The sequence below is a fragment of the Pelodiscus sinensis genome, chromosome 2, assembly GCF_049634645.1.
Source record: "Pelodiscus sinensis isolate JC-2024 chromosome 2, ASM4963464v1, whole genome shotgun sequence".
Lineage (NCBI taxonomy): Eukaryota > Metazoa > Chordata > Testudines > Trionychidae > Pelodiscus > Pelodiscus sinensis.
The window spans coordinates 78906959-78923396 of record NC_134712.1 but is presented as its reverse complement, the minus strand read 5'-3'; the positions used below and the strand labels follow the sequence as shown (position 1 = coordinate 78923396).

The 16438-nt window shown below is 44.5% G+C and overlaps 2 protein-coding genes across 12 annotated transcripts in view; both read right to left on the bottom strand.

Moving 5' to 3' along the window:
* ESCO1 (establishment of sister chromatid cohesion N-acetyltransferase 1) overlaps nt 1–622 on the bottom strand; it is a 54817-nt gene extending 54195 nt beyond the window's left edge. For 4 of the 9 annotated variants that reach the window (XR_012901531.1, XM_075920901.1, XM_075920908.1 and 1 more), the window contains exon 1: nt 372–549. Coding sequence is in view for 4 of the 9 variants with exons in the window: in XM_075920901.1 (XP_075777016.1) it covers nt 372–549 (178 nt within the window). In the remaining 5 variants the exon portion in view is untranslated. Of the gene's footprint in view, nt 1–371 lie in introns of all 9 variants that reach the window. The other 5 variants (XM_075920906.1, XM_075920905.1, XM_075920904.1 and 2 more) reach the window with 3 other exon arrangements.
* Nucleotides 623–6398: 5776 nt separating this feature from the next.
* Nucleotides 6399–16438, bottom strand: part of ABHD3 (abhydrolase domain containing 3, phospholipase) — a 41221-nt gene continuing 31181 nt past the window's right edge. For 2 of the 3 annotated variants that reach the window (XM_025179433.2, XM_006139054.4), the window contains exons 6-9: nt 14993–15166; nt 14099–14147; nt 13842–14007; nt 6399–7306 (exon numbers count right to left, since the gene is read on the bottom strand). In XM_025179433.2, the coding sequence (XP_025035218.1) occupies nt 7128–7306; nt 13842–14007; nt 14099–14147; nt 14993–15166 (568 nt within the window). In that variant the 3' untranslated portion in view covers nt 6399–7127. The other variant, XM_075920909.1, reaches the window with a different exon arrangement.

Genomic DNA, 16438 nt, shown 5'->3' with positions numbered 1-16438 from the left:
GCTGCGGGGGGAAGGGGGGGTCATGTGGGCTGGTGCCACCCGTGCGCCGACACAGAAACCACTCTCGGCCTGTAGGTTTGGCGCCCCGCCCAGAGGGACCCCCCCATGGTCGGGCTGAGGAGGGGGCGCACAGCCTGGCCCAGCCTCACTACCAAAGCGGGGGGGGGGGCGTCTCCTCATGGCCTCCAGGGCGCGGGCAGCGCTCTCCGGGGGGCACCAGTCACTGCGCCGGGGGCCAGGCAGCCGGGACTAAGACGCGGGGGGGGGGGAAGCGGCTCTTCACTCTGGGGGCGGTAAAATCACGGCGCGCGGGGGGGGGGGGGGAGCCGCTCAGCCTCGGGCGGGCCGGGTAGCGCCCGGCGGTCACTTACCTCGCCGCTCTCTCGCGGCTGCTGGGGGGAGGCTCGAGGGGAGGGGCCGCGAGGCGCGCGCAGGCTGGCCGAGTGGCGCGAGGTCACTGTCGCGCCTGCACCTTCCCCATCTCACCGCGAAGCCTGCAGCCTCGGGACAGCAGAAGCAAGAGGATAGAATCTCCGCACATCCGGGCATCGGGACGCGCTGCCCCCTGCTCCGCCCCTATCTTATGACGGTCCTCAGCCCGCGACTCCTGTTGTTTCGTCTCTCATTTCCCGAGTCCGGAAACCGCTTCCCGGCACAAGGTCACTTCCGGCGGATCCCGCGACTGCGCCGCGGGCCTTTAGTCCTGCTGACGAGACTGCCCTGGCGATGGAAGGAAGAAGGGGGGGCTGGGCGCAGTCAGAGCGGCCCCTGGCGGCCGGAATGGGGCTGAGCTAGGAGGCGGCTGCCACTTAAGAGCACCGGGCTGTGTGGCCGGCGGAGAGCGGCTGGTCGCTACAGTGGCTGTTGCTTCAGACCTGGTCGGACACGAGCGATTTAGAGCAGGCAGCTCAGCGCAGCGGCTCCAAGGCGGGTGACCAGATGCCCTGATTTCATAGAGGCGGTGCTGAGATGCAGGGGCTGGTCTGACCCCTCCCCATCCCTGTTTTCACACCTGCCCTCTGCTCACCCTAGTCCCCGCTTGCCCTTCTCATAACAGAAAAGGACCCGCCCAAAGACCTTAAAAAGCTGCACAACCACTTCTCTGCTCAACTCCTCTTCCCATTCACACGGGCAAAAGACCGCCCACAATTTGTGGCCATGTCTTTTAGTCTATGGCACCAGACTGTAGCTCTGGGACTTCCAGTCCTGTCCTCTTCATATTTCTTTTGGCAGTCTTTCCATCCGAACCTGGGTTTCCCACTCCCTTTCCTGTTGTCCTCTTCCTCCTGTGCTTTCTTTGCTGGACAGTCTCCTCTTCTTAGGAGTGATGCAAAAATTTAAAAAGTTAATCAATATATTTTTTCTTATCAGTTTCTGTTACCATTTAAACTCTGCTAAGGAGTGGAGGTGAACAGCCAGTAGGGATGTGAACACTAGTCGATTATCAGATAAACAAGTGCCTATTGGATAGTCGACATGCTAGTCAACTAGTCACTTCCCCTTGCTGCCTCTATTAGAAAGTGGTGGGAGGGCAGGGAAGAGCCCAGACCCTGGGCACCACACAGCATTTCAAAGAAGCAGATTGTATTGACTATTCAATTAGTCAATCAAAATTTTACATCCCTAGCAGCCAGGAGCCTACAGGGCTGGTGGCAGCCGAGGGGCCAGCAACAGCAACTGGGATCCTGAAGCCTGCCCAGCCAGTGGTAACCAGTATCCCACAGGCTCCAGGGTCTTGCAGCAGCAGCAGCAACCAGGAGACCATGGGGCTAGCAGCAGCTGGGTTCCCATAGTTACACGGTTCATATTTTTTAACATTTTTAAATCCCTAATTGTTATCTCATGGGCCATCTGCAGTCTATCACTGAGAGCCCCATGTTCATCTCCCCCCTAATATGATAAGTGCATTCCTGCCATTCTCCATAGTGTATTATTTTCTTACACCTATTTCTCCTTTTCTCCCATCTCTCTAAGATGAAACAATAAGGCAACAGTAATATTTTGTTTCAACTTCTTTCTAGTAAAAGTGCTTTCCAAACAAAAGAGAGATGGTACAAGTCTTGCCCCAAAGAGTTCATAATTTAAAGACAATAAAAAAAGTGTGTAGGGAGTTAAAGGGACAACATACACACAATTAGATGACATTTATTTGAATAATATGCAACAAGTAAATTATTCCCAAATTGCTGTTGCAGTTTGTCATTGTCAGACAGCAAATTTTCTGCCAGCAAAGTAATAAGATGAAAGCAAATGAAAGGAAATATTTTAATATACATACACACACCATTAATTTGTGAGCTCATAAATGTGGTATCATGGAGGTCAAGAACTTACTATGATAAAAAAAATCTATAAATATATAATGAGAATATCTACAACCTACTTTAGAAGGAAATAAAAAAATAGAAGAGATAATTGCTCACATTCTAGGACTTGTGCCAATCAGTATCGTCTGTTAAGGGCAGGCTGTGATGGAGCTGTTCAATAATGACTTTCTACCATGTTCAGTTGAAGTGTCTTATTTTGGATATATTAACAGAGACTAAAGTAGTTATTTTTCCCAGACTTATAGCACTTACTGTCTGTATGTAGAATGGAATTTCTGAGAATTTTCATATCAATCAGTTTAAAAGTAATATTTTTAAAGCGAGCATTTTGAGAATTTTCTAATTACCTTTTTAACCACCGCTAATAAATGGCTTTCTATAATATTTCAAACTCAGATTATTCTGTAGGTTATACTTCTCAGTGATCACAATATTGTTTGGGAAGAAAATTGCTGAATAGATTTAGCAGTAAAGTGATGTTATACTCTACTTGTAAATCCTAATTTGTCATTTTAGTGACATTGAAATGAAAAAAATCTACCTTACTTTATAAGATCCTCTTTTCATGCACACATCAGTGAAGAACAATTTGTCCTAAACTGATGGAAATTTTCAGCAGATGCAGTTTTAAAAAATAGCTGATAGCAGGAAATGTTATTTATAATTCCCTATAGAGGTTCTCCTTTAACTCACCATAATCCAGTATGACTTTACAACTCATGTATCAACGTGTGCTCTGCTTCTGTGTTATAACAACTTACAAGCTAGTTTCTAGAAGCAGGAGTCTGTAATCACTTGGGAGCTTGTAAGCATATTGGAAAATGTTAGAAGCATATCTGCATACTTCATGTTAACAATGTAAATTCACAGATACATTTTCCCTTCTTTTGTTTGATAACTTAAAATATGATGGTGACTCAGGTGAATGTCAGAAAATAAAGTATTTTAACATAAAGGTGGGACCCCTTTATGGATATAACATTGCCATTGTACATTAAATCCAAAAGTTTGACAAAACATTTATTGAAAAAAATGTTAACAAATTTGCAACTTTGTGCGTAAGGCAATAACATTCTGAAGATCGGTAAAAATGCGAGAGTGGTTTTTTTCAGTTCGGTTTGCTGGTCTTGCTTGTATTCATCATCCATCAGTGCTACTATAGCCATTCTCATGCAGTGTTGCTTTGTAAAATCTGATTGGGAAAGGTTCAGGATAGCCATACAGATTGGTTTATTAAAGCGGTTGCCACTAATCTGTTCCAGTCAATTTCATTATCCTTGTCATGGTTCAATTCCTCAACCTGACACTCCGAGTGCAGAGATTGGAGGGGAAGGCAGCTAGTAGAATAAACTCTGTAAAACCTGTCTCCAGCACTCCCAGAGACAAGCTTGTCTGGTCTCAGTCTCCCTGAGATCCACACACACACAAAAAAAAGGAAATAAACATTTCCTGCCATCAACCATGTGTACTTAAAAAGATATAAAATAAACCCTTTTCCAGGGAAGAGATCACTTGGGAATCCCCTTCCTAAGTCAAAGCTCTCCCTCCTGCCCCAACCTCTGTTTTGCTTGGATTTGGGAAAACAGAGGGAAACCACAGAAAACAATGGACTCTGCCAGGGTAACTAGGCATGTAACCCTAAGGACACAACAATCAACCAATACCGGTTAATCAAAACAAAACTACTGTTGCAAGCATAGTAAATTGACTAGGTGGCAAATAGCCATGTAGTGACATACACTCAGGGAAAGTTCCTGGGCTATAATCCTTAGTTACAAAAGAGAAAAACAATTAGCCAGCTCAGACATGATTTCCAAAACCCCAAACAAGGAAAACAATAAACCCCGATGAACTATCTAAACTTTTCCCTACTTACACATTTCAAGAAGTCCGTTCTTAGAGAGAAAATGCGTCTCCCATCTCCCTCAATACCTGGGAGAAACTGCTCTGATCTCAAATAAAGAAGAGAAAAAAACCCTTTCCTGGTTTGAAATTCTTATCAGCATTTTTATTGGCTGACTGCTCCAACCTCTTCCCTAGGTGCATCTTCAGTTTCCTCACTCTTCAGGTAAATCAGATTCTCCTTATCAGCTCCTATTTATGATAATCCTAAAGAAAAAGAAATCACTGCACAAAAGTTCAGTATTCTAAAGATACAGAAGGACCTTCTGGAAGTGTGTCAATGTACTTATATGTAGGTTATAGTTAAAATCCTGCACATGTTTAGTAATCACATTGATTTCAAATCATTACAATTACAGGATCAGGGTCCAGTGATATGAAACAAAGAAAGAAAGGATTATGTTAGTGGTTTTCAAACTATGGGTCGTGACCCAGTGCAGGCAGTCCCCGGGTTACGTACAAGATAGGGACTGTAGGTTTGTTCTTAAGTTGAATCTGTATGTAAGTCGGAACTGACCACCAGTTCTGACTTACATACAGACTCAACTTAAGAACCCCAAGTCCCCAAGTCAGCTGCTGCTGAAACTGATCAGCGGCTGATTCCAGGAAGCCCCGGGCAGAGCAACTGTGCCTCACGCTTCCTGTAGTCAGCGCTGGTCAGTTTCAGCAGCAGGAAGTAGGAATAAGAGATCCTCCGGAATAGGGCTTTATTCCGGAGGATCGCGCCAGTCTAGACGCTTTTTTCCGGCTTTTCCCCAAGCCGGAAAAAAAGCAGCGGCCATGTTTATTTAAATCCCGCGGGGGATATTTAAATCCCGCGGGGGATATTTAAATCCCCCGCGGATTTCCCTATTCTGAAGTTGGAAATTAACATGCCTCTTCCAGAGAAGGGGCCAATGTAGATGTAGCCGTAGTGTTTCCTCCACTACCAGAGCTAAAGCCCTGCCCTGGGCCACTTCTCCAGATGGCTCCCTCCCAGCAACTTGCTTCTGCTACCTGACCAATCTCATTCTCCCAGCTCTTCCACAGCACACCACCTTACTCCCAGCTCCTCACAAACCATCCGTACATTCCTGATTGTTCTGGAGCAGCCCCTGTCCTGGTCACTCAGGCTATGGCTACACTGTAGCCTTCTTCCGGAAAAGCTTATGCAAATGAAGTGCGGCGTGGAATATCACTGAGCTTCATTTGCATAATTAATTAGCAGCCACTTTTGCACAAGAGGCTTTTGTGCAAAAAGGAGCTATGTAGAAAGCTCCTTTCTGTGCAAAAGCTTCCTCTTGCGTAAGAGCCGTTCTTCCTCATTTTTTCATGAAGAATGGGTCTTGCGGGAGGGGGGTTTTCTGTGCAAAACGGAGCTGTCTACACAGCTCATTTTTGCTCAAAAGCCTCTTGCGCAAAAGCGGCTACTAATTAATTATGCAAATGAAGTGCAGCGATATTCCACGCTGCACTTCATTTGCATAAGCTTGTCCAAAAGAAGGCTACAGTGTAGCCATAGCCTCAGGGAACACACAACTATTCATCCAGTGGCCAGTATCCTTATCTTCTACCAGACCTCAGCAGAACCAATAGGACCTTCCAATAGGACCAGATGTTCTGGGTCTGCCATACCTTCAATGAGCACTAAATCAGAACCTTGCAGCAATATCAGGGCTGCTCTAAAGTTATGTTTGACTATCTTTTCCTTCCAGCCCCAACAGTATGCCAGAAGCTCAGCTGGAGATGGCAAAGAGCCAGAGGCAAGTGGTGAAGCCAGCTTTATAGCCCTTTATGTCAGAAGAACTGCATAAGAGGACCAGCTCCAAGGACATCAGAGCATCAACAACAACAACAACAAAGAGAGAAGTGGCCATATATAAAGCCCTGTCATAAGCACAAAGCAAGTAAACTTAAAAAAGAACAGATTTCCACCCCCAACCCCAATCTCTTTCATAAGTGTTACTTGGGACAATATCAGAGACAAAATTTTCAGATGGGAATATGGTTTTAAAGTCAGCAGTGTCTTCTAGTTTTCTGATGTGTTTTTTTTCAAAACTCTATAGTTGTAGGGAAATATAAACTTAAATTATAGAATTAAGCAATTTATTTTCCACCTTTATATGGAACATGTGTAACATGTATGTATGACACCACACAAGATTACATAAATGAGGAAGTAAAAATATGTTGACTTAAAATTACATTGTTTATTACATTACTATATTTCAACAGAACCTTTGGTAATAAATATATAAATACTACAAATTAGCTAACAATGTTAAAAATAAACATATACGACAATATGGTACTGGCATTATAAAGAATAAAAACCACCCTAAATCTGAATATCCTCACAGGGTAAAACAGTAAATCAAGTTTTAGTCTTCTGCTATTTATGCTTAAGCCTAAAGATTACTCTGATGAATCGGTCTTTTTCTGTGTTATTTCTTCTGATTTCATATTTCAATATTTCTCTTGTCAATGCTCTTAGAAATGGATCAACTTGTAACATACTTTAAAATATATACGTAAATTTGAGTTTATTAAAATGGTTATATTACAAGTCATCTAAATTAAATCTCCTAAAAATGAACTGTATTAAATTAAAACCCTGAGGAACTATAATGTGTTTACTTAATGGTTTTGGTTAAGTGCAATTTGATAAATTTAGAGTGCTGTTTTATTTAAGGTCATTCTTGGTAAGGCATATTAAACTACAAAAACAACAACATAATATTTATTCCTTGCTACAAAAATTTAGGTGAAAAGTATTTTTGCACATAGTAATGGTCTTCCATCTGCTGGCTTATTTGCTGTTTATAGAGTAATTAACATTTGTGCATTAAGCTGAGCTGCTCTTGTCAGATCATGCTACTGTGCTGAAACAGTGGGCTGAAACAAGATGCCTCTGGAGAGCTACATGCTACAGATTTTGTTTCCATGCTCAAATACAGCCTGCACAAACTGCTTGAAGACTCTGTCCATGTAAGTGCACTTCCTTGGCCATGTTCCTTCTAGAAAACCAATGTGGCCTCCATAAGAAGTAAGAACCAAAGCAACATTTGGATTTTGTTTGGCAGTTTCAATGGGTATAGCTAAAAAAAAAAAGAAAAGTATAAGTCCCCCATTTCATTATTTATCTCTATCATGCCTCCTAATCATACAACAGAAATACAGAGAATGGCCTTACAGGATTGGGATCTTAAACTGTCAAAAGATCTCTCACTTGGCACCATTAACTCACCTCATTTATACAAATTTCTAAATGATGCACTGATTGAGCCTCTTCTCACTCACACTGATATATATTAAGTTTAACTCCACTGAAGGCAAGCCAGATTGACAAGTGCAGAAATGAGAGGAGAGTCGGTTTCATAGCCTTATATATATATGCTTCAACACTTGGCAACAGATAAAAATGGACTGACAATTTTGTTCATGAATAGCCCTGTTCTTATTAGGTATGAAGCCTGAAGTCATTTTAAATGTAATATATTTCTGCAAATAATATTATAAGTACGTTTACTTTAGGAATCTGAGTTCAGACTTATCACAATGAGGGTACATCTACACTGCAGGGCTAACATCGTATTAAACTATGCAAATTATTCTGAAATAATGCTGCTGTGTAGATGTACCCCAAGAGGGCCAACAGTTAGAAAGAGCAAGGTGTTCAGTATGCTTATATAGCTATGTCAAGCTCAGTACAGGGTAATTATTATTTATTATTATGTAAGGTTTGTATTATATTAGCACTTAAACAACTCAACCAAGATTTGGACTCCATTATTTTGATCTCAGTGGAAGTCACATTACTAAATACCTTTGAGAGTGTGGGCCATAGCGAGACACAGAGCCTGCATAAAAGAATATACAATGTAGATAGGCAAAGAGTGGGAAGGAAGAGACACACACAGTAACTTCCCCAAGGTCACACAGCAGGTTAATAGCTCACTCTAGATTAGAGACTGTAGTAAATGAGTAACACAGCATTAGATTAGTTGTCTAAAATTAGACACTAAACTGCAATGATTTGCACATAACATATGCAGGAGTAATTTTTAGTTTGATCTCAGTGAATTCAGATTGTCAAAATTATTCAGAAGTGAACAGCCAGTACATTGATACACTCAGTACTTATAGCATAACCCTTCAAAAAAGAAAAATAGAGGTAAATTAAAAATCAGATTAGCAATAAGGAAAGCACATTCACTCACAAAATGAGAGATCAATGCAACTGTATGACTATTCTCATTGGGTATGTCTACACTGCACGGCTATTTCGGGATACCAGAAGTATCCCCAACTAGTTACCCCACATCTACACAAGCTGCCCTTTATTTCAAAATAACAGGCACACTATTTTGCCATCCTGCTAAACCTTGTTGTACAAAGGATAAGGAATGGCTCGAAATAGTGCATTATTTCAAAATTTGGCGCTGTGTAGACACGCCAAATTTCAAAATAAGTTATTTCTAAATAGATTCAAGCGCAAACTGCATATCTTATTTCAAGTTTAGGGTGCTGTATAGATGGCACCGATTCAGGATAACTATTTAACATGACAACGAGTAGTCCTTAGCCCTGGTCTATACTAGGACCTTATTCTGAAATAACCTCCCCAAGTTCGAATTTATAAGCGGTGCGTCCACATTACCAAGCCCATTATTTTGAAATAACAGGCCACAGAATTTGAACTCTGTACTCCTGAGTGCCAGGCTTATGGGCCTTGTAGTGTGCCTCATGGCATAGTTCATCCAGACTGCCTGCATGCTGCTCCAGCAGTACGAGGACCAGCATGGATTGCAGGTACTGATCACCCAAGTTCTGGCACTCCTGCTGCTGTGCATGCCCCTTAATCACTTGGTCACTGTGGAACGCTGCTTCTGGTGGCAGGAGATAAGTTCATACTGGTGGAACCGCACTGTCCTGCAGTGACGGGATGACCAGCAGTGGCTGCCGAATTTCCATATGCAGAAGGCCACCTTCCTCAAGCTCTGCAAATGGCTTGCCCCTGCCCTCAGGCAACAGAACATCCGCATGAAATCCACCATCCCCATATAGAAGCATGTGGCCATCACACTCTAGAAGCTCACCAAAACAGACAGCTACCACTTCATCAGGAACTAGTTCAAAGTAGGGAAATCCACAGTCAGGGCCACACTCCTGCAGGTAGCCAAGGCCATCAACCACATGCTGCTGCAGAGATTCGTCACACTGGGGAAGGTGAACACCACTGTGGATGGCTTTGCCACCATGGGTTTCCCCAACAGCAGAGGGGCCACAGACAGTACTCACATTCCAATACTGGGCCCTGGCCAGTCGGCCTCTGACTATATCTACTGGAAGAGGTACTTCTCCGTGGTACTGCAGGCCCTCAGATCACAAGGGATGCTTCACAAACATCAACGTCAGCTGCTCGGGGAAGGTGCACAACTCCTCACATCTTCTAGAACTCCTGCCTGTTCTGAAAGATGCATGCCAGCACTTTTCCCTGACCACACCACCAGAGTCAGGGAAGTGGACATGCCCATCATCATCTAGGGCAATGCCGCCCAGGCTCATGAAGCCCTAGACAGGCAGCCTGTACCCCACCAAGGAACACTTCAATGCCAGGCTGAGCAGGTGCTGCATGGTGATGGAGCGTGTGTTTGGCTGTTTAAAGGGGATGGTTCTGGAATCTCCTCACTTGCCTGGACTTCAGTGAGCACAACATACCCTTTGTGGTAACAGCCTGCTGTGTGCTCCACAACCTGTGTGAGAGAAAGGGGAAGACCCTTCTGCCAGGGTGGGGGGCAGAGGTTGAATAGCCAGCCAGGACATAAGAGCAGCCAGACACCACAGCCATACAGAGAGCACATCAAGGGGCTGTTCTCCAGGGAGGCCTTGAGGGAGAGTTTTGTGCAAAGCCAGCTGTGAGAACCTCCCCCTTCCTCTCTACAAGGGGCCTCTGCATTCCCTGTGTGTGCCTTTCCTCCCCCACCTATCCCTTCCTCTGCCCTCCCTTCCCACTTCCCCCTCTGCCCTGCAGAGCAAATCATAAAGTCTTCTGTGTTGAAAGAAACAGGACTGTTTAATGGGAGGGTTATACAACAGGGAAGGGACTGGAATGGGGAAGGAAGGATAAAGTGGTTCAGGGCTGGGGCTTCCACATTAGGAAAGCAGCAGGATAAGGGACTCTCTGAAGGTAGCCAGGTACGGTGGGTTCTGGAGTGGCCATGGGCAGAGGGCACCTGTGTGTGGAGGTCACCTGCCTCTGGTTGGCTGGGAGGCTTCAGCTGCCTGAGAGGTCCCACCACTACATATTATGGTGTCTTAGCGGCCCCTGAGCAGGCTAGGAGGGGAAGCCATTGCGGGGCGGGGAAGTGGTTGGTGGCCCACTACATGCATGAGGCCCTGTGCTCCATCACCGAGGTGAGGGAAGAGCACATGGCCTTGTGCTGCCGTGCCAGCTGGTCCCAGGCAGTCTTCCTCTGCTACTGGTCCACTCCCACTACTCCTCCTCGAGGCCCTGGACAAGGGACTGTAGGGAGGCCATCTGCTCCCACATCAGGTACTTGCGGGTTTTATTTTCTCCTGTGGATTTGGGTAGATGGCATGGGAGGAGGAGGACACGTCAAGCTCACAGCTATCCCAACTGTAAAGAGAAGTTACAATGGCAGTCATCCCAGGAGACACCGTGTATGAAGCCTACTCCTAATCTCTGAGTTGACATTGAAGGTCTTGGTTCAGAATATGGTGATGTGCCATCTATTGCCTAGACGGGGCACTTTCCTGCAGGGGCATAGACGTCTCAGGGGAACATCGCTACACCTATGGCCCAAGAACAAGTAGGCATGGGAAGGTGCCAGTCAGGCCAGAAGCCTGTGGTGGAAGTGGGGGACACACCAGGTCCGACACTGGCAATGTCCCACAGAGAGAGAGAACTTCTAACTCTGCCCACTGGAGGAGCGGGGGCGGGTACTGGAGGTGGTATGTGTGAGCAGCAGACACCGCTTGTCAGAGAGAGTGCAAGCGGTGTTCCTCTCCTCTTCCTCCTTCCCTCAGCCTCAACAGGTTCCCATGACCAGGATCAGTCTCCTCATCGCTGTGCTCAATCAGGAGTGAATGCTGCCTGAGTACAGGCACGGCCCCGTGCTGTGTGCGGCCCTACTGTGTGGTTCTATGACCCCATACTCCTTAGCGGTGGCTTGTTGTGGGAAGTTGTCTCACCGTGTAGACTCGAGTGAGGCAGGCCTCTCTAGGAACCTTGTTAGAAGGACTGAGGGGTTCCTGTATGACAGTATCATGGAGTGAAGTTCTCCAGACTGGCGTTCCATGTGCACCCCCATGCACAAGCTGTTGTGTGACCCCTGAGTCGAATAGGCTGAGCCCCTCAGTCCCTCATAGCCCACTGCCGGTCTCCGCATGTGTAGGGAAAGTTATAGAACTCACCTGAAGTGCCTTTCCCGGGTTCATCTGAGGCCTGGGAGACACCCTGGGAGAGGGGGACTGGCTAGTCTCCTCCTCCTTGTCCGCAACCCTGCTCTCCTGAAAGCTGATGCTGGGAGAGTCCTGACCAAACTCCACGATAATGGGGGTGCAGTGTGGGGAGGAAGTGACTGGCCCCCCTCCCAGGATGGCATCCAGCTGTTTGAAGTAGCAGCAACTGTGTGGTGCCACCCCAGAGCATCCACTCTGCTCCCTGGCCTTATGGTAGGCTTGCTGGAGCTCCTTGACTTTCACCCAGATCAGGTCCAGGGTCTCGTAGCTTTTGTCAGTCAGGCTGGCAGTAATCCAGCTGTAGACACCCACATTTCCCTTTCTGGGGTGGAAATCCTGGAAGCTGGTCTCCACCCCTCAGACCTTGATGAGGTCTAGGATCTCCACACCAGTCCAGACCAGAACTCTCCTGCGTCTCTGTCCAGTGGCAGCAGAGGGAACAGCATTAGTGCTGGCAGCTGTGGGAGGCTCTGAGAGAGCATTGGGGACACTCACGGCTCCTGGGATGCTATCTTGCATGAGGCTGGCAAAGCTGGCTACGTGCAATAAGCCCTTCTCCTGCAACTTGCAGGAGAAGGGGAGCAGTGGAGATGTCAGATGTGGCCAGAGTGGTCAGAAGTGCAGCTGTGAGAAGCCTCTGGAGGCCAATTATTTCAAATTAGCAGCACTGGATTGTCCACACTATTACTATTTCAAAATAACAATTTCAAAATTAGTTTCATTCACCAAGAAAAACAGGGTACAGATTTTGAAATAACCAGCCTGTTATTTTGAAATAATGGGCTTGGTAGTGTGGACACTCCAATTATTATTTTGAAATAAGGGGGGTTATTTAGAAATAATTCCCTAGTATAGACCAGAGCTTAATGATCCCATACCCATAACACAACTGCAGCCTGTACCTCAAACCATATAGCCCCACAGTCAATGGGCAGCACATGCGTATCAGGTCTCTGGTCACACCCAGACACTCCCAATCAAGAGTGGCAAGTGTTGCTTGCCAAAAGTGGTCGCTGATCTTCACCTGATCCTACCAGTGGAGGAGCCCTCTGAGCAACAAAAGAGATCTGTCCCTCCTCCATGTACCTCTGCTGAAGCAGCCATAGCTGATTTACAACCATTTGTTGCATAATCCTACTTTACTTTATATTTGTGTAGCCTTTAACATAATTGTGACACACATCATCTCTCTTCCATTCCTTTAAACTTCAGTTCAGTATTCTATTTGCATGATCTCTGTAGTGTCCTAGATTTTCTTATGAAGATCAGGGTCTATTTACAATGGCAATAGGAAGTTTCCCTGCCTCAAACCAACAATCTGTACTTCCAAATATCAGAGGTCCACGGCAAAAAACTGTGTAATTAATTAGCTCTTAGACCTGACTAGTTTCTATTTTACAACTTTACTTTTATTCCCGGTATTATCACTCATAGGAAAATATAGCCATCGTGCACCCACAGGATCAAAGAAATCTTTAACTATGATGCTAGTTAATAAAAGAGAATCGACCAAAAAAGCCTGATTGTTCTATGTGGTAATCAAGATGAACTATTAAAACAAATCTATTGTGTTTTTACAGTTTAACTGTTATTAGCTGACATTTCTGCCTATTGGGCAGCTTCATCCTCCAATCAGATTTCTATAATATTGATATAGGACTTCCTGTACAAGATCACATCATCTATGTCTCTTCCACTGCACTGGACCAACAAAACAGCCCTGTTAGCACTTTGGCCTAGCTGCGATGCATGTGAGATTAGAGATAGGGAGTTCAAAATCCTTCAAACATCAAATGGGAGAAACCAAATTATTTTTGTGGTAAGCATTGGGCGTCTGTGTCACATTGACAGCAATTGCTACAGAGGAGTTCAAGTATGCTGATGAGTAAATCATAGTATGATATGTTCTATAGGAGCTGGCTCACAAGAATGCTGACCAACAAAAGCACTAAGCATTTGCATGATTTAGACCTCTCCAATAAGTTCATCAGAGTGGAAAATTGGAACTAAAAATATCAGGGTTGATGTACAGTAGTACTTAAATACATCTCATTGATATATAGCCTGTTTTTTAGTTCTATGCAATCTTACATCTTACTGATTATATCTGTATGAATGTATGTAAAAAGAAACAAAGCTTCAACTTACCATGACCTGGTGAGAAAACATCATCCAAAGAGTTTAGACATAACACTGGAATACTTATTGACTTCAGCTTGCGACATGGACTAGCATCTACATAATAATCATCAATTGTACGGTAGCCAAACATAACTGAGGTGAATTGCTTATCAAACTCCCTAATGGTTTTAGCCTGAAGAACAGAATTCAAATCAGGAACTACATCAGTGTTTGGACATCAAAATATAAAATCAAAATAAAAAAAGATCTATTTATCTATTTACCTTCATGACCAGATTCATATCAAATAATTTCTCTAACATTTGTCGATGTCTGGAAAAAAAATGAGGGGAGAGGGAAGAAAAATGATTTTATGGATGTAGAAGTCCTTTGTCTTACAAATACATACTCAGCAGTAAATACCATAGAGTGAGAACACATTTATTTCTCAGTCTTATCTCATCTGTTTCAGACACTAAGTAACGTGCACTTATAAATACAACAGAATGTGAGTGAAATCTGCATTAGTCGTTAAAAATGCGACACGGATAAAAGAGAGAATCTTGATTTTAGGGACAAAAGATCATTTTTAAGACAACCTATCAGCTACCTTTTCCCTCCTTTTTGCTTTCAGAGATTATTTTTTTAATAAATTAGTGTCTATGTAGCTCTCAGACTAAATGTGTTAATGTTGGTTAATTAATAAAAAAAATCAAATTGGTGTCCTCCATCCTAAGTCTTGAGTAGCCTTACAATAATCACTGTATACATGGGGTGAAATTCAATCCTGTGGAAAGGGACAGCGCATAGCCTATTTTAAGTCACCCTAAGATATATTTTGGAGACTGCAATGGTATATAAGCTGGTTCTCTTGTACAAGAGTGAATATCACCCATGAGGAAAACCTTCCAAGCAAGGAGACATTTCAGTTTCAGAATTTCCTGAGATTATACCCACAAAGGAAGGCATTATGGGTACATCTAAACTATGTTTTATTTTCAAAAGAGGATATGCAAATTCTGCAGGAATTTGCATATCCTCTTTCGAAAACAGAACGTAGTCTAGACATAGCCTATGCGAAATGCAGTAATAGCAGTCCTTTTCCAGAAGGCCATATATCTGGCTTATATTCCATACTAACATCTTCATCTTTTCTAAATGGTTCAGAGGTGACTCACCGACTAATAGAGGACTGTAAACAAGTAGTCAAGTAGTAGTTAAAGAGCAGCCAATTTAGAGGTTTCTCCAATGATTCAGCAGATTCAAAAACATTCCAACCCGCAGAAAAAATTGCAGCTGCCATCAAAGGAGTTTCTCGGCCAGTTTGACCCAGGTAATTTAAAAGAAGCATGCTACGAAGAAGAATAAAAATAAATCCAATTGTTAGATCTCTCATTTAAATATAATCACAGGCATAACAATTTGCCAACTTTAAGCCTAGTCTAAATGAGTTCTTGCACCACACTCATCACTACGGTATGTGCCTTCCAATAGAGCATTAAATAATGTTACTAACATCAGACATGCTTCATTTTCCCTCTCATCCTTTCCCCAGGATGAGGAATGCAGTGCTGTGTTTTGATTATTTTGTGTGTGTGTGTGTCGGGGGGGGGGGGAGCGGGGTTTTTAATATGTACACACTGCTAATTGTTTCCATTAGAGAAAGCAAAGTCAACTAAATGTGCCTTGTTCTTGGAGCAGAAAGTGGCGAGGTTTGTGGTAGGTCTTAAAATATCTTATTTTTCGTAAAACTCTTGAAAACTCCAGTCTACCAGATGAGACATAAATGTGGGCTGGCAACAGCATCCTGCTTCTTTGGGAACTTTAGCTTCCACCATATTTTCACACCTGAGAGTGTGTAGGGTGGGCAAAGCTCTTAAATGCAAAGGATATGAACAATGATTTAAAACTAGAAAAAAAAAATATGACCCAGAATCTCTCGCCTAATTACAGTCAGCGGCACTGGGGGAGGGAAGATAACAGCTCTGGGAGAGAGGGAAGGTGGTTCCACGAAGAGAGCCGGCTTAAAAGCTGCCTCCTCATGTGCATTGGCTCCCACCTATCCCCGCACATTGGTGCCTCTGATAGCGAGGCATTAGCACAGGAGGGCAAGCGGCTCCGCGGGAGCCAATATACACAGGCAGCAAGATTGTAAGCCAACTTCCCATGTGTACCAGCTCCTGCTTGCCCCCCCCCTTACCCTCCATGCTGCTGCCTCTCTATCGAAGAAAGCAGCGTGGGCGTGGGGACGGCAGGCAGCTCCGCAGATCAGGTGCTCGTGGGAAGCCAGTGTAAGAGTCGGCTCCCCACAGGTATGGGCTCCCACCTCTCCCCACCCTCCTTGCTGCCTCTATATCAGAGGCAGCAAGGGGGAGGGAGTGCACTAGTCGATAGGGTTAAACCTAGGCTTGATCCATAGCCAACGGGAGCTGCGATCACCCGTACCTGCAGAGAAGCAGGTAACAAAGCACCTCACAGCCAGCTAGCGGCTTTCTCTTACAAGCCACGGCCCAGAGTTTGAAAGCCCCTCAGCTAATGAACTGTTCTGGAAATATCAGGTTTTTGGAGACACCATGGGTAGGCTGATCCAATAACAGCAAAGATGGTTGTAATGGGAAGAGAAG